Below are 18,861 nucleotides of genomic sequence, written 5' to 3'. Positions count from 1 at the left end.
TGGACGATTATGGTTCTATTATGTCATTAAAACCCAAATAATGTTTCGCTTTGGGGAACAGGAGCTCACATGCTTTTTTTGTTAAGATTCCCATTATTCATTTATTACAAATCTCGGCTGTGTTAAATTTGAATTGGAAAAATGACTCACAACTGTTGTTAACTGCTCTGAATGAGTTTCTGATTCAATGAGTCTGATTCAAACTGCTAATTACAAACGCAAAGCTGTTTTGTGATTCTGATTCATTAAAAAAAATGATCATTTATTCACAATTCATTTTTATTCTAAATTTGCAGCTTATATTTTAGCACCTATCATCTATCCAGCTAATTGTCCACAAAAACAAACAGAGAGCACAAAAATGCTGTCTATTTCACGAGGGAACATGCTCTTGAAACCACTGTTCTTTATAGTTCTATAAATGATTCAAATGAATCATTTGGCAAATCTACCACTGAAGCCATCAGTCTGACATATGGACTGAATCGGTCAAAGTATTGTAATGTGTCCCAAATTGCGAGCTTGCCCAATAATGTTTGGAGTGATTCACTGACTGAATGAGTTTGAAACAAACAAGACTGCTTTGTAAATCTTTCTGATTGACTCAGTAAGAAGAACCAAGGTCAAGCTGAATCATGGTCACTGGGCAAACAAAAAGTCAAAACAAAAGCCACTGAATGATTCACTGACTGACTGCTAACTCACAAACAAGGCTATTTTGCAAATCTTTCAGACTGAAAATATCAATAGTCATTTATTCGCAATTCATATTTACTAGAATTCACATTTTCATGTATATCATCCCTTCAAGTTAATTGTATGCAAATATGAACAGCCAACACAAGCCTCATTTTAAGGAACTATTTTTAAAAGGATAATTTATTCACAGTTCCTATTTATGAAAAGACTGCAGCTCATATTTTAGTAAGTACGATCCATCCTGCTAACTGCATGCAAAAGCAAACAGATAGCACAAAAAAAAACAAAGTTGCAAACTTGCTCTTAATCAAATGAACCATTTGCCGAATCTTAACACAGAAAACAAAATACTGTAGGAAAAACAGTCCCAAATCTCTACATTACTCAAAAGTACACACTTTTCCCATTGGTAGATGTCTACTAACTGATATGCAGCCGTGTTGTGTTGCTGTGGCTCTGAGTTAGCTGGCTGAGTCAGCGGGAGGCTTCTACAGTCTAATACACCTCTTCCCATTGGCTCGGATCTCTACCCCTCCTCTCCTCTCTTCACTTCTCTTTCATTCAATCTCATTAATCGGTCTATGGAGGGATTAGCCAGCTCATATTTTTAATTGACATAAATTGAGCTGTAGCCAGGCTACGAGGGAAAATACTAGAGCTCCGCCGGGCTCAGAGATTACCTCACACACATCTCTCATTTAGCCTGAACTTTCACTGTTTCTCTCTCTGCGCTCACCAAATCAAACCCTCCAGAGTAGAGTTAAACCAAGTCGCTAATCAGGCAGAGCTCAAATAGCGCCATAGGCATCGTACAACAATGAGACATCTGAGGAAAAGAATCATCTAGTGCCGTTTTAAAAGATTCAATACAAGTTAAGATCTATGGAGAGCATTTGTGGCTACCCAGAAAATATATTCAAATGTTCTTAAATTTGTAAAAACCGTAATGCATTTACAAAAGGAAGACTGAGGCAAGAGAAAAAGCTGAATTTTCCAGCTCGTACTTCTGTGTATATCATCTATATTTTACGTGGCTTTGCATGGTTATGTGTTGAAATTTGTGTAGCTTTGCTTATATGTTAACAGGTACAAGTCTATTAGTGTTTATTGTAATGTTACATAGACATCTCCGCTATAAATGTGTGCAGAGTGAGTGTGCTGAAAGCGAGAATCACTAGGTGTGTTTACATGGACACTTTTTGCTTCCATCGGAATGAATTCATTCTGATTGACGAATCCGAACGTAGTGTTTACATGAACGGTAAATAAAGTGATCGGGTTGACGTGGGCGTATACATGTCACAAGCTTCTGATTGGATTTACTCTTTTGACATGCGCACACTGCATGAATATACGGTTTCCCGCTGCTGTTTTAAAAAGCACACGTTATATTTATCTACTTCGGGTCCTAATTAGGCGACGACCAGCACATGAACTGTTGTGCTGCTTAACTTTACTTTAGCAAAAAAAAAAAAAAAAAAAATGTAGTAAAAGTCTTAAACGAGGACTGGTGGGACTTTATAATGACAGGACACTTATTTATGACACTTCGTTCACCTAGTTCCATGCGTCATACATCATTACGCTATTTCTACGTCACTGCGTATGCGCAGTACTTTCCAGTTTCGGTTTTCAATCCGAACAAGTGTTTACATGTTCTCTCGCTCGGATTACAAAAGGGATAAACCACCCCTTACCATCCGATCGAAATTTTAGTCGGATCAAGCCAATTCAATACAATTGACGTGTTTACATGTGACATTTTTATTCTGATTGTGCTTCTAGTCCTATTATGATCGGATTAGAAGGGTCCATGTAAACGCAGCTACTGATACCAATACTACCGATCTGTCTCAATTAAATAGTTTTTCCCCCCAATATTTGACCATAGATATCAATTTTAATATTTATTAGACTTTTAAAAAATAACAACTTCTAATTTAAGTGAACTTAAAACAATCTTCACATAAACCATTATAATAAATGTTATAATGGCATTATTTTAATGACAAATGTCGAGAGCGCATTATTGTGCATCCACTCGAACGAGGATTTCCTTTGCTTTCACACAATACCGGACGCTCTAACTGTCTCCTGTGCACTCACAAATCTCTCTGGGCTCATGCGCTAGATATGAATTGTTTTCAAACCTGAATTAAACGTTGTCAAAAGATATCCACCAATCAGATTTCAAAGATGGATCTGTAATTTCTTTACAATTTAATACTTCTTAGTCATAATAATCAAATATTATAAATCAGTCGGGCGCTTGGATGATTTGGAAATAACCTAGTTTATCTAAATACAAACAAAAAAGCATATAAAGTTATTGTGGTCATAATATAATAATAATAATAATATATTTATTTTGTATAGCGCCTTTAAAAGTAGCTTTCTCAAAGCACTTTACATGCAAGCATAACAGCAAATGAATAAACGCAATGTAAGTACAAGAAAATAAACGCATAAAATCAAGTTCATGTAAAAGCAATCCTAAAATAAAATGTTTTAAGAAGAGATTTAAAAGTCACTAATGAATTTCCTTCCCTGATGTCGGCCGGGAGAGAATTCCAGAGCTTAGGAGCATAGACAGAGAATGCTCGGTCACTCCACGTATGAAGCCGTGTCTTCGGAACAACCAATAGACCACTCTGAGAGGAGCGCAGATTGCGACGTGGTGTGTAGGGGATTAATAAATCAGTCAAATACTCAGGTGCCAGATTGTGTAGAGATTTATAGGCCAACATAAGGATTTTAAAATCAATACGGTACCTAACAGGTAGCCAGTGCAGGGACTCCAAGACTGGAGTTATATGCTCCCTGGTCTTGACCCCAGATAGTACTCTAGCAGCTGAATTTTGAAGATATTGCAATTTATCCAGTGATGATTTAGATACCCCATCTAGAAGACCATTGCAGTAGTCAATGCGCAAAAAGACAAAAGAGTTAATCAACTTCTCAGCTACCGAAAAGGATAACATAGGTGGTAGCCGGGCTATATTTCTGAGGTGATAAAACGATGTCTTAACTGTTTTCTGGACAAAAGGCTCAAATGACAGTGTGGCGTCAAATATGACACCCAAATTCTTTAATTTGGACTTAAACTCCAGTGCAAAGCCATCAACAGACAGAGTAGGAGACCCAACCTTTCGCAGTTGATGTGGAGATCCAAGGAGCATGACTTCTGTTTTTGAGCCGTTTAGAGAAAGAAAATTATTGGACATCCAAATCTTTATCTCAGCAATACAGTTAGAAAGATGCCCGATGTTCACTTGCTGACCCGGTCTAGTATGGATAAAAATCTGTGTATCATCAGCATAAAAGTGATAGTTAAGGTTGAGGGATTGTAGTAATTGAACAAGTGGAAGGATGTACATACTAAAGAGTAGAGGACCCAAGACTGAACCTTGTGGAACACCGGTATGAACAGAACCAACCTTGGACCTATAACCACCCATAAAAACAAATTGACTACGGTCAGTGAAATAGGACTTGAACCAGTCAAGAACAGTCTCTGACAAGCCAAATACATGTTAGAGGCGATTAAGTAGTAGGGCATGGTCAATAGTGTCGTAGGCTGAACTGAGATCCAAGAGAATGAGAATGGACGTGGAGCCGGATTCGGAGGCAATTAGTAAGTTATTAGCGACTTTCACCGATGCAGTCGGTGTGGCTCAAATAGTTTATTTTCAATTAAGTGTTTGTTTAATTGAGCTGCAACCACACCCTCCAAGATTTTAGACAGAAATTATAGATTTGAGATTGGGCGATAATTTGACAGATTTTTCACATCAGAGTTTTGCTTTTTTAAAACGGGAGTAACCGCAGCAGTTTTAAGTGCTGCTGGCACCTCCCCAGTTGACAAAGAGTCATTTATTATAGCAAGAACTTAGGGACATAAAGGACCAAAACAGGATTTAAACAGGCTACCAGGCATGGGATCAAGTATGCAAGTGGTAGCTTTCATACCAGAAACCTGGTTGCAGAGCATTTCAGGTTGTAATAAAGTAAATTTGGATATAGGAATGCCAGAGAACCTAGGAGTATTAACTGGTAGATCTGCAGACCTCAAGGAATGGATATTTGTGCGAATATTGTAAATTTTTTCACTGAAAGATTTGAGAAACTCATTACACAGCCCGTCAGATAAAGTCATAGAACTGACACCATCTGCTTTAAGCAGACTGTTAATTGTATGAAATAGCTTCCTGGGATTGCTTTGATTATTATCAATAATGTTTGAGAAATAGGCAGATCTTGCAGTTTCAATGGCTACTCTGTAGTTTGACAAGCAATCTTTCCATGCCTGGTGGAACACATTTAAACCAGAGTGACGCCATTTTCGCTCTAATTTCCGACACACAGCCTTCTGTATATGCAAGTCACCATTATTCCAGGGGGCTGACTGTGCAAATGAAACATTACGTGTTTTTACGGGTGCAAAGATGTCTTCTGCTCCTCTTGAGGATAAAATTTTAGCATTCAATAATGTCCTTACAGCCAACTTGGACATGTCAACTAAAGAAGAGACAATCGAGTTTGCAAAGGTAGCATGATCAATTGATTGCCATTTACGGAAAGAAATAGTTCGTGAAGTCTCTCTACTAGACTGAAATGTCTCAATATTAAAAAAGATAGCTAGATGATCAGAAAATCCAGCATCCACAACAGAGAGATTAGAAAGAGATGAGTCATTTGCAATAATTAAATCTAACATGTGTCCTTTACAGTGAGTGGGGACATTAACAAACTGAGAAAAATTAAAACAGTCCAAGAGTGATAGAAAATCCTTGGCCAAGAGACAGGCTTTCTGATCTACATGCAAGTTAAAATCACCCAGAATCAAAATTCTCTTAAATCTGACAGACAATATAGAAAGAAGATCAGCAAACTCAGACAGAAAGTCCTTATTCAGTTTAGGAGGTCGGTAGATAGTGACCATGGCAGAATGGAGAGCAGAGTGAGTATCCGACACATTTAAAACTTTTGAATGTCTTGTTTTAAAAGGAGGAACGGACACAGGGTGAATCTTGTATTGCAGTTTGTAAAGAACTATAATACCACCACCTCTACCTGTAGTTCGTGAAACGTCAATGAGTCCAAAGCCCGCTGGAGTCAAAGAAAACCATCGTCCTGTTTGTGCCATGTTTCTGTGATGAAAAACAAGTCCAGCTTATTGTCCATGATAAAATACGCCAGTAATAGAGCTTTGTTGTTCACAGAGCTTTGTTGTTAACGCGGCTTTTAAAGGGCTTATAGACGGCGCATCACAGAACTGCCGCTCATACGGCAGAGCAGAAAAGTTAGTAAGATCAACCCTGGAGGATGACAGTCTTGTAGTCCTTCGTCGGCAGTTCAAAACTGGGATGGAAGATGACGAGGAAGAGATGTAGCTTCGTCCTGTGCTCCGATGAATATACCGCTTGGGCCGCAGTAATCCAGCCCTGTCACAGCAGTCGTAGGTGTCCCCCGACAGATAGTAATTCCGCTTCAAGGATAAGAGCTGGCGAGAGGTGTACTGTAAGGCCATGTTCATTAAAGCCTCGTCTGCATCAGCTCCCAATAAGCCTATCTGTGAGTCCACAGAACCGATAGAAAGTAACCAGGCCAACACCAAGAAAAACAATTTCCCGGCAAACATGAAGAAAGCACGCTGCATCCCAGCGGAGAGAGAGAGAGAGGAGCGGCAGCCAGAACGCGCCAGCCAGAACGCGCCAGCGTACCCTACTCACCCGGATGCTAGGGGAGTGCTATATGTATTGTGTACATGGATTGATACACAATACTTAAGATACTTAATAAAGTTACAATTTGTAAGATATTTGCAGTAAAATTTCCAAAAACCACTAGGCTAGTGTTATATATTTTGTCCAGCTGATTACTAACAATATCTCTAATGTTTTCAACTACTTGTAAATTATGAGAAAATTCCCATTCTAAACAGTGACACGGGCAGTGCAGTCGCCTGTCAATGACGTTAGTTACCCTTTGTTACAGCCTTTACTGATGTAGAAACCACATGAGAACAGTGTCATGGACAAATGCGCAAGTAGTGTCTAGGGTCCGGCAAACCACTAGCTTGCTTCAAGCAGTTCCTTATTTACTTCTTGCACGTTTATGGTGGATTGTGTTACTTATTTATGGAACATAATTACTGTTTACCGTCTGCCGCTGGTTCCGTCTACAAGGACATCTCCCGTAAACGTAAGCGTACGGGCCAACCAAACGACCCCAAGAAGAGTTTGGGACAAGAGGAGAGTTAAGAGCTAGGATCAATATAGGTGTTCTAGAAGGAGAGAGCTTCGCGACAAACTTTAACTAGAAAGAGATGCTGATCTTGCTTGCGTTTTACTCCACAGGTGAGTTGTTTTGATTCGTATCTTTACAGAAAACGTATGTTATTATAACGATCAACAAGATTCGTATTATGGGGCATACACGGCAAACGCAGGGCATCACATCTCTAGACCCGCGCGAGGACGCGTCTGATCCATAGTCTGATCGCGTCTTTGCATCCGTTAAATCCATGATTTATATTTCCGTCTGATTGATGGCCGTCAGCGGTTGGGTAGAAGACAACAAATCCCATCATTCCAAGCTCCTTCTTAGCATCATCAAACCACGCGATTGTTATTGTTTTGGTAGTGCGCCCTCTCGTGGCAGGTCCTACAACCTGTACCTTTAAGTTTACTTAATTAGTTTACTGAACAAACATTTGAAACACTTACTCAATTTATGTTTCTATGACAATGTGTAGTTAAAGATTCAAAATCACAAAAAGTTTTGCTTTGATAAATGGTGTTTTCATAAAAAACTGGTACTAAAAATAAAACTATTGTTTGAAAGGAGTACTCCTTCACTTCAAAACAGAAATCACTAAACAACAAAGGGAAGAGACACCAAAAGACATAGATGTGAAAGCAAGACAGATGGGGTGAAACAGGTGAGCTGTGAATTAATGGATGTAGAGGGTGAATGAACGCTGTCCCTAGGAGGCGTCTGAGATGAAGGGCCTCAGAACGGGCTGCCTTGGCCCAGCCGAAAGCCCTGAGCAAAGTACATCTCATTCCTGTGTCCTAGTCACACAGCAAGGTCTCCAAGCACATTAACTACACAGGCTGTGAGGGGTGTTTCTCATCGGCACTGAACACACACTCACAAATCACAATGAGGGCAGGGCAGCAGCCAAAACATAAAGGGGCTGCGTGTGGTTACTCTCTGGAAAATGTCAGCGCTGCATTACAAGCATTGAAGCTGACAACAATAAATGGGGATTTTGAAATACATGTTCAATATCTCAACAGCTAAGGTGTGGCTTAAGATATCGACTTACCTTAAATTCTCAGATTCCGCCTTGATTTCCTCTGTAAAAGAAAAAGAAAATATTCACATGAGTATGATGAAAAGAAATAAATAAATAACCCACCCTATAGGAACTAATGCAGTTGAGTTAACGCTAGATATAAGTACAGACTTAAAACAGATGGTTGACTTGTTTACCATCTATGACCAGGGAACGAGAGCTTTTAAGATATAATATAGCATTATTAAAATCGTTTTTCTTAAGCATAATAATAAAAAGAATATTAGATAAAAAACTATATTAGAATACGTTATCTAATTGTATATATTTTTCCTAAAATTGTATAATGTATTTGTTTTAGGACAAACGTTTCTTTACTTTAATATATATTTGTGTATATAAATGTTTAGACAATTTTGCTTTATATTTAATAAAAAAAAGAATAATAATAAATCCCACACCAAGGGACTTTGACTTTCAAAGTCAAAGTCAATAAAAAAAAAAATCAAATGGTCAAATGCTCATGAAGTGACTGTCAGAGCAGTTCTGGAGATGTTGTTCATGTGTTCACATCCTTATTTAGTGAGACAGCAGATGTCTGGAGCGTCACGCGTGTGTAAAACAGATGAAGACGCGCTTCTGCGCCATTTATTAACAGAGACACGCAGAACCTGCAGGATTCATATTTAAACACACTGTTCTGGCTTAATATTTACAGATATTAATCCATATCATGATTTGATGTAAGTGCAATGACCTATTTTTGATTAATTCATTAAAAAATTTGCAAATTCCGTGTCATTCTGTGTTAAACTGTAAATTCCATTTTTAAGACTGTATTCAGCGATTCCCTCTGCGTTTTCTGCATCGAGGAAATAATAGGGCCCTAGTGGTGGTGTGCCTGCTCTATCTTGCAATGGGGACACACACCACGACGTGCTCTACGTTTGCCCCTGCCCTCAAATCAAAACACTGCTGACTCCTTGCAGTATGCGATTTCAGACGCAGTGCTTGTGTCTCCTTCCGCTTTGTGGGTGACGTAAACGCGTTGTGTCGTGAGATTTTAAATAAATTAAAAGAGGCTTCGAGGCCTTTGCCTCTATAATTTTTTGTAATAGAGTTACTCGAGGAATCGTTTCAGCCCTATTAAGCAGCAAACTATATTAACACTAACATTAGTGGCATGCCCGGATGCAAGCATTTCCTGCCAGTTTAAGTTCAGAGATGAAGCCTGCTGACTAGCAGTCGGGATCTAAACTCAAAACGAAACAACTGCCATGAATCGTTTTTGAATTTTTAATTAAAAAAATATATATATTGTTATTCTGTTTTTGAGAATCGATACAGTATCACCAAACAAAATATTGGAATACTCGTGTGTATCAATATTTTCCCACCCCTACTTGTATTCAAGGAAGTAACAGATGTAAGGATAGTACAACAAGGATATCACTTTACTCCAAAGTAATGAACTGAAGAACTGAATTGAAGAATGAATGCTGTATCATATGCAGGTAATCACAGTCCCTCAGTCCCTCTCTCTACATAATACGGTGAGTTTTTAAAATATTAATATATTTTTCAATAAAGCAAGTATTTAAAGAAGCAACTCAATGTTGAATAAGTGATGGAGGCTTGGGCTCAGCTGTTAAACGGTCAACCTAAGATTTGAATCCGTAGCGGAAGGAAGTAGTTCTGCACAGAAGAGGGTTTTAAAAGACAATTTGTTGTCGTTTCTTATATATTTAGACACTCATGCCATCAAAATGTTGCATAAACGCAATATCATACTCGCAGCAGTGGGATGTGGCTGTCTATAAGAACGCCTGTGATTACCAAATCACAGCCATGCTGACATACAGCCATTTTATGCTGCTACGAGTGTGATACTGCTCATATATACATTTACATGCACTTTCTAGAAAAAAGAGGCATTTGCCTTTTTTCACAGTAAGCTTCTACTATTCCACAGTATTATTGGTAGTTAAAAGCTAAATTAAATCAGCAAAAATATTTAATAATCCAAGACGCAAGTGCTCAGTGACACCAAACACACAGACAGCTTGCTCAAAACATCATTCTGTCGAGAGCTATTTTCACTGCTAACACTCCAGAATTTAATTACGCATTGCCCCTTTAACACCTCTTCCTCTGAAACCAGTCATTAACTGCATCAGAAATGCATTCAGAGTGTTGAAAAAATTTACTAACGAGAAGCCCAGAGTCTAAGGTACTCGCTACAAACTTCTGAAAGCTTCTACATCACATAAATTAGACTTTAAATCAGCTTTAACACCTGGATTCATTAGCGTACAAGCACTTTGCGCTGCCACACGTCGCTCATGCCGTTACTCACAGGTCAAGATTTCTGACTACTTCAATCTGTGCTGGTGTTTTCAAAGAAGTGTGGATTGAATATGTTTATTCTGAACAAGAGCCTCTGGTCTCAGCGAGCAGCTGCAGTCATGAATGACTAAGTGCTCGGCACGGGAACAATGTAATACTGTAGAAAGAGCACTCTCCTTCCTCCTCTCGACAGTAAACAATGATGAGTATAGCAGCATAATGACATCTACACGCTTTGCTGACAGACAGCCCTCCAACATGGACAGAATATCAAGCACTGGTGTCTACTTACACTCACATCATTCTCAATCACTATGCAAGTGTTTCCAAAAATATTAGGAATATGGCTTAGACCATAGTGCAATATTGGTATCAACTATAATAAATATTTTTTAAATTAGCAATAGAGGTCTAACTATACTTCGGAAGCAGAGAACAATATTTTTTCCCAATTTACACACTGGTTTCTCTTTTTGGTGACTTCATGGCTTAACTGGTGACATAACTACGACATTGCATGCTCGTAGTTTCTTCCGCGATTTGACATAAAATGATACATGCTATAGCACGAGCTGGCGTATTTGTGCGTGCAAATGTAGAGCACACGCAATGAGCCCAGTACAGTTTCCGCAGTAGTTTGATTTGAGCCTGTAACTGAGGCAAAGTTGGAGTTCGCGTCTTCAGTTAGGTGTGGTCAATGGTGCGTTTAAAAAAACAATTGTTCTTGTGAAGAAAAAGACTGAAACAGCAATTGTGAGTGGAGTTGCCAACCCCAGCGTTAACTGCCTTTAATATCTTTATCGCGTCAATCTGAAAAAATGTATCGCCTGGATTAACACACTAATTTTGACAGCACTAATATAAATACATAGAAATAAGTATATAAATAAATTGTTTACATTAATACAATTAGTAAATAATTCAAATATGAAATGATACTTAGAAATAGGTCGCACAAAATTGTCCCAGTACTTTATTACTAAACATTTAGTTCTGGAACTAACGCGGTGTGAAAGGCCCTTATGTGCCCGTTTTAGAGAGACTTGAGTTAAGAGTTGCTTTGTCCACATTCTTTTGAGCCATAAAACTAGTGTTATCAGATAGTTTGTCTTTGGTTGCTTTAGAACCAGAGGCCTTGTCTGCCTTTTTAAGGTGGTAGTTGTATTTCGGTGGAAGGGTCCAAAGATCCTTTTGTTATGCTGCGTTTCCACCGCAGGAACTTTACCCAGGAACTAGGGACTTTGGCCTGGTTGTGTGTTTCCACTGCAGGAACCAGGAACTAAATAAAGTTCCGGGTAAAAAATACCCCTCAGAAAGTCCCTGCTGGCGAGTTGGTACTTTTTCAATGTTCCGGAACTTTCGGGGCCGGGGCGCTAAACATCATGATTGGTCGAGTACGCGCAAGCACTGGTTGAGTCAACCACCATTTATTCGGATCATTTTCATAATATTACTGTTATTGTGTCATGAAATGTAATTTTAAAAGTATTTCAGGCGAGAATGTAGTTGTTTAAAACTCAAATCTGTGGTTTATTTATAAAGACAGTGCCTATTTAAAAAATGTGTTTCACCGATCTCGGAGACGGTGAGCTCCACGCGATCAGCGAGAGCTCAGTGTATCCGCAGAGAGAAGTCTCTACTCGGCTAGACCTTCTGATGTGTGACACTGGCTCAGATGTCTCTTTAGTGGTTAAACATAAAATATAATTTGTTTTGGGTAAATCTAAAAGGTTATCTTTGGTTTGTATTCAATTTATCTATATATTAAAATGAAAATAAAAAAGGCAAATTTATATAATATTTCGTAAGGTCACCAGTCTATTTGCCTAATCTTCCCGGTACTTTACACCACATTGGAAACGCAGAAAGCAACAGGTCTGGGGGGAAAAAGTTCCTGGTACAAATGTTCCGGGTAATTTCGGTGAAAACACAGCATTAGATGAGGGGGGCGTTAGATGTTTTCTTTTAAATATAACAAATAGTTAAGTGTCTGATCCAAATGCTACAATAGTTATGTGTCTGGTCCAAATGCTACAATAGTATCACATTTTCCAGAAAATATATTTGGCAGCACAGCTGTTGCCAACATTGATCATTCTAATAATGAATCAGAATATAAATTATATTTTAAATGATATTAAAAGAGAAATCATTATTTTATATTGTAATAACATTTTGTAAGATTAATGTTTTTTTCTGTATTTTTAATCAAATAAATGCAGCCTTGAAAAGACTTCTTAAAAAAAAAAAAACTGATCCCAAACTTTTGACCTGCATTGTGTGTGTATTATATATATGTGTGTGTGTGTGAGTGTGTGTGTGTGTGTGTGTGTAAGAAATATAAGAAAACAGATCTTTAAATGCATTTCACAATATTACAGTTTTTACTATATTTTACTTTTGACAAGTGATAAACTCTAAAGAAATGCTGTTGTCCTGACTAACCTTCAAGACAATTTATAGCTTACTGTGTAATTTAGGTCTCTGGCTGGTTTGATAAACTAAAGTAGCTGAAGCCAGTGTCATGTATTCACAGCAGTGCAGGATGAAGATCGGTTTAATCAGTTTTAGTGGTAGACAGTCCCTGTTAAAACACAGAAACCATAGCAACATGATAATTTCCAGAGAGCCACAACGAGTATTGTGTTACCTGAAATTTCAATACTGAAAACACCCTTGATCTAAATGTATCCTTGCAATCTATTGCATTAGGTCCATTCAATGCACTTCTTTTTCTAATCTTCAGAGAAAGCAATGAACTGACCTTGAGAGAGACTCTGGGTTTGAGCAAACAAATCAAGAAAAACAAATCACAGCCTCCACACCAAAGCTGAATAGTAAAGGAGAATCCTTACAGAAAAGCACCCCATCTAGAGGTTCCAAAAAAAAAAAAATTAACTGAATTCAAGTGCTTTACAATGGATGTCACAGAGCTGTTTAGTGCTCGCATCACTGAGACTCATCATGACTAAACCTACAGTCGTATGTGGATAAACGGTCCATGTATTGCGTTAAAATAAATAGCGCACTTTCGTTCCGCTTTTGGCACATAAACATTATATCGAACATTTATCGAACTCAGTGTTACTAGTAAATCCATGGTAAATGATTTATCAAGGAAAATTATATTGCGATAATAAACGTTATAGATTTATCGCCCAGCACCAATTTTATCTGTTATTAAAGAATACATTTATTTTATTAATAGTATTTTCGAAATATATTAATTAGTATTGTGATATTGAACATCCAGGAATGCATTAAATCAGCATCCATTAATAAAACGGTTTTAGTCATTTTTGTTTAATAAATTTGCTGTTTTTTTGTGCCGTTGAAAAAAAAATTCTGTCAACTACAAGCAATAATTCTAATATGCCTTGATAAGTACCAAAGTGTTGATAGCTCTGTTTTGTGTGCGTTTTTGAAAGAAGCCTCTTACGCTCACAAAAACAGCATTTATTTGATCTAAAATGATAGTAAAACAGATCAAAATAACAAGATTTGAAACCTAAATTTTCTGTACCATCATAAAAGTTTTTACTGTCAATTTGATCAAATGACCAGTAATGCTGAATAAAATTGATTGTATTTAAAACATTATTAGCTGTTTGCTAATGGGCTGAAGTAGGAATTCAACAGGAATTCAACTTATGATGCATGCCTGCTTATTCAATGAGCTACACAAATCCTTTACATCTTTACAATCTGATGACTATCACAAAACAAAGTCTTCCTGTATGCCATACTGGTTGCACTCTAACAGTTGGCAGTGCACCATTATAATTATGAAACATTGCCAGCACCCACACTTTCTGAGCCGACAGTTGGGACAACATATTATGGCACCGCATAAATACATTTATTTCAGTTACCATCAGCTTCGAAGGACTGATAGGAAATCTGACTGTGCAACACAGCACTCACAATCTCCAACACAAAGTGTGGCAGATAAATAGACCTTAATACATTTCTACAGTGTGGGGCTTTAATATCTCAATTCAATTACTGTCTAAAAATCATTCAAATGGGAGAGCAAGGCTAGTTTAAAATGAAATTATCTATATACTGCATGCGTGTGTTGTGAACAATGGGCACAGAGCTGGCGGTCTACTCTGGAACCACACTGACCCACATTAGAAAAGGGCTTCCGTGTGTCCCCTCTCAATTTTAGCAGGGCCTCCAGACGTTCTGCGAATCCCTGGACTAGCCTGGGACTCACAGCATTCCACATAGCCATGGGAAAATAAATAGACTCAAGCAGGTCTACTGTATTCAGCTGCCAGTGAAAGAGATCATATGAAAGACACAATACAGTTTTAGTAGATATTTTATTGGGATGAGCAAAACTGTATATCTTCAAAATTTACCAAATCATAGAAACAAGCTTATTTCGATGGCCATACATTAAAACATCTGTGAAAGAATGTTACAGAAGCTGTTGTGCTTTAGGATAAAATAAACACTCATAACCAGCATGAATTATGTATTAGCTCTTGATACGCTGCGATGCTGATGGCGGCTCTGAGATAATTGTGCTCTAAGGACATGCGCCAACAGTTCAGCGAGATGAAATAATGTAGAATTGCCAAACTATGATGGCGCTATCATCTAAAATGCACAGAGCCGTGATTCACTCCAATCAAAGCAATAACACTAGCGCAATTAATGGAAACTAAACCTGCAACCCAATAATTGATGCAGTGGGGCTCTAGGATGACCGTGTTCATTCGCTCTCTGGGTGATCTTACTGAGCGATTGCGTAACTGATGGAATGATTACAACCTCCAGGGAGAAAAAAAAAAAACATTAGCAATGACAAGTATTTTATCAAAATAAATGATAAATAAAACACTAAAACTGTAAATAAAAGTGAACGTTATAAAGCCCACAGTATAAAAATGAACGTTCGTTTTGATATTTGATGATTTATTAGTGTTATCAAATTAATAGGTTTGGATTTTTTTTAGAGATTAACTTTAAGTGAACATTAGAGGATGTTAAAGATAATCAGAATGTAAGACATATGAGCATGAACAATTAAATATCCAGGTAATAGACATTACTATATGCAGATAAAAAAAAAATTGAAGCTGATAACTGATATGGCACCAATCAGTGTAATTTTAGTATTGTATACAATGATAGCATTGATTGTTATATTGAATTAGCTTTTATTTTTATATTCAGTTTATATTTCAAATTTAGTAATTAAACATTTCAGTAATTTGACCTGCTTGTCATTTTTGTTTTTTTAAACCTATATTTACATTTTCACTGAAGTTGCATTTTATTTTATTTCAGCTTCATTTCAATTATTATTTTCGAAAGTTCTAGTCTAGTAATTTTATTGTTTCAAATTATTCAATATAAATGTCGCCTTGGCATTTTTTTCAATTACAGAAACTATTTTTCATACAGTCACAAAACTGTTTCTATCATTCATTATTATTGATCGTATAATCGAAAGAAGATAGGAAGTGACAGAACTATAAGACGTGAGCACCAACAGCCTCATGAGCAGCGAGCCGACATGTAGCGTTGTTGCACTTCGAGCATCCAGCGTACGAGACCCAACTCGTGGACCATTCCCAATCTAATGCCCCCTCTCTCTCCCCCAATTTGCTTCCTGTTAACTTTCAATAGATCTATAAAAAATATAAATAATTATAATATAAAATACACTATAAAACATCTGGAGTCAAACCCTCATTGCCAATTTCCACATAAAGTCTAAACTTGTGGGGACTTGTGTGTCAACTGGGCCATTATTAAAGATAGTCTTTGCTTAAACTGAAAACCGATACAGACTTGGTCAGGAATATTGGGCCTTGCTGGGACTTCACAAATGCCAAATGTTGTTGTCAAAGATGTCCCTGGTCTACCTGAGAATATATCAGCTCTGGAGGTGTTGCAACTCTAATGAAGCAGAATAGTTTTACTTTCACTCATGGTGCGTACGGTGGGCCGAGAGCATGCCGTGACATGTCACTCGGTACAGCTACACCATGGGGAGTTTCACTCGGCAGGACAGCAGAAAGCCCCGGCTGTTGACAGTTTCTCTCCTTCATACTAGCAATAATTGCAGAGGAGCTCTGTAATTGCATATTGCTATTTTGCTCTGGATCTCGATTGCCAAAAGTCAAATATGTTTATGCTTGCTTATTGTTACCCTGCTTTGGTGTTCCAGACAACAGCATGGTGGGATCGAGACAACGGCTCTGAGACACCTTCATCTAGGTAAACAACTCTCAGAGCAAATTCGGTCTCCAGGTGCCAGTTTGTTCCATCAATTAAGCAAAAAGTGGATGGTGGCATGTTTTGCAGTACACACATGCTGCAGCTCCAACGCTGGGGAAAGATAAACAGTAGGGTCCTTTGGGAGTTGTGCAGTACACATGTGATCAACACCAAGGCAACACACGCACACTAATGCAGTGACTGCAGGCCGCAAGACAAACCAAACAGAAGTCGTTTGCATAGCCAGAGGGTGTGCGAATGGAGTCCAAGTAGACGGTGTAAGGTGGGGTCTTATTAGGGCATTCTTCGCCTCCTCCTCCAATCTTTCTCATGTAGAATCACTCTGCAACTCTCGAGCCAAGACACGGATACATCCAAGCAAAGTTTCTTTCACAAGACATCTACATATAGGTCCCTCCGGCCCTTGGAAAACTCTGATCTGCTGCCTACTTGATCTACTCCATTCAAAGGGTAGGGTGGATTCACACGTTCCCAGATCCAGGACTGAAGGACAGAGGCGGAATGGGGCTGATCCTTTCTTGATCATAAGAATTCACATTGTGATTTGAGCACAGACAGCCAGTCGTAAATCTGCTTAAAAGAGGTGACGTTTACCAAAACCATTAGAGCTTCCTAACCAACCTCAATCCCATTCTCAATGGTGACAAGTGTTACCTGAGAGCAGTGGTGCATTTTTCCTTCACTCCTACAGATGCATTACCATTTCAAAGAACACACATTCACACCGCCGGCACACTTGACAACCAGAGAAACTATTTAAATGAACCCCTCTTGCCTTACAAACCTAGAATTTTCAAGAATGAATAAATCCGGCAGACAAGTTTAGGAATCTGAAGGCTCTAGTTCTTATGGGTGGGTTTTCCGTTTAAACACTTGGATGTGTTGCAGAACTAATGTCATGGAAAATCATAAGGCTTTTTAGTTTTTAATGACAAGAAGAAAACCTTATCTTCCCAGAAATATGTATATGTGAGAGTACTACCCCACAATTTTCTGGCAGTGTACACTACAGTTCAAACTTAAAGGTGAGGAGCCAGTAAGAATTTTTTTTACATTTAGCGGCTGTTTAAACTACAATGTTTTCAGCCAAAAATGGGAAACTTTATGCGTTTTGCCTGTTCTACTAAAATCATTTGATCAAAAGCTACATGATATTTTGTTACAAAATATGAACTTTGAACTTTCTATTCATCAAAGAATAGAAATGAAAAAAAAAAACTTATTATGGTTTCCACAAAAATGTTAAGGAGCACAACTGCTATTGTTTTCATCATTAACTTATTGAGCACCAAATTACCCTATTACAATGATTTCTGAAGGATTATAATGGCTTCTGAACATTCAGCTTTGCCAGCACAGGAATAAATTACATTTAAAATTTCATAAAAATATGAAATATGCATTTTAAAGTGTAGATTTATTTTCATATACATATTTTAAATGCATAAAATACATTATTACAAGTTTTTACTGTATTGTAACTCTTACCTAGCACAAAACTTTGAACGATAGTGTATATAATCCTTGCAAACATATTTTTGGCCAATTATTAGATAAGGCTTTATGTGATCACAACCATGCCGACAAACTTGTTTTTGTTTACTGATTCTGCCCCTTAAAATATGATCGGTATCTAAATTGGGCATGGTTACAAGCCTGGGCTTGTACCTGTCAGAAAAGGTGTAAGTGTTAACCATAAAAGGTGCTATACAGAAAATGACTTGAATGCATGCGAAATATTTGTATATATATAGTTTATATATATTATATACATAATAATATATTACAATGCATTGCCATTTATACTTGAGTAGAACATTCTGGCCAAACCAAAACATGATACACCACAGTTTAAAAAATCAATGCCTGTAAATCTTTCTCTTCTCTACTTGCACAAAAACAGGTAGCTGTTTAGAGACCTTACACTGTTTTATTTGGCACTTGGTTCCTTGATGACACTGTCATGACGGCATTCTGTTTATGGAAGGTAAACAAAATCAGAGACAAATTTGCATAATCTATCCATTTAGCCCACAGTTGAAGTATCAAGCATCCACCCACCAAATAGACACAAACCATTTCTCACATACAAACACAAATGCTTCCAAAAAAGCAGAGACCCAGTGGAAGGGGGGGGGGGCAGTGTGCTCTTTTCACCCGCAGAGATAAACACTCGGCTCATGTCCTCTGTGCTTGAGGAGGGAGCATTGGACCACTGACATTCACATTGTGTAGAAGAAAGAAAATACCTAGCT

At 37.8% G+C, this 18,861-nt stretch overlaps 1 protein-coding gene across 4 annotated transcripts in view; it reads right to left on the bottom strand.

The window, feature by feature from the left end:
* The window catches only part of arfgef1 (ADP-ribosylation factor guanine nucleotide-exchange factor 1 (brefeldin A-inhibited)), a 73,893-nt gene that overhangs the window by 43,399 nt on the left and 11,633 nt on the right, over positions 1–18,861 (bottom strand). For all 4 annotated transcript variants that reach the window (XM_052595953.1, XM_052595954.1, XM_052595956.1 and 1 more), the window contains exon 2: positions 8,033–8,063. In XM_052595953.1, coding sequence (XP_052451913.1) covers positions 8,033–8,063 — 31 coding nt within the window. The remainder of the gene's footprint in view (positions 1–8,032; positions 8,064–18,861) is intronic.

The sequence above is a fragment of the Carassius gibelio genome, chromosome B24 (assembly GCF_023724105.1).
Source record: "Carassius gibelio isolate Cgi1373 ecotype wild population from Czech Republic chromosome B24, carGib1.2-hapl.c, whole genome shotgun sequence".
Lineage (NCBI taxonomy): Eukaryota > Metazoa > Chordata > Actinopteri > Cypriniformes > Cyprinidae > Carassius > Carassius gibelio.
The sequence above is the reverse complement of the archived record's forward strand: the minus strand, read 5'-3'. Positions and strand labels throughout refer to the sequence as shown.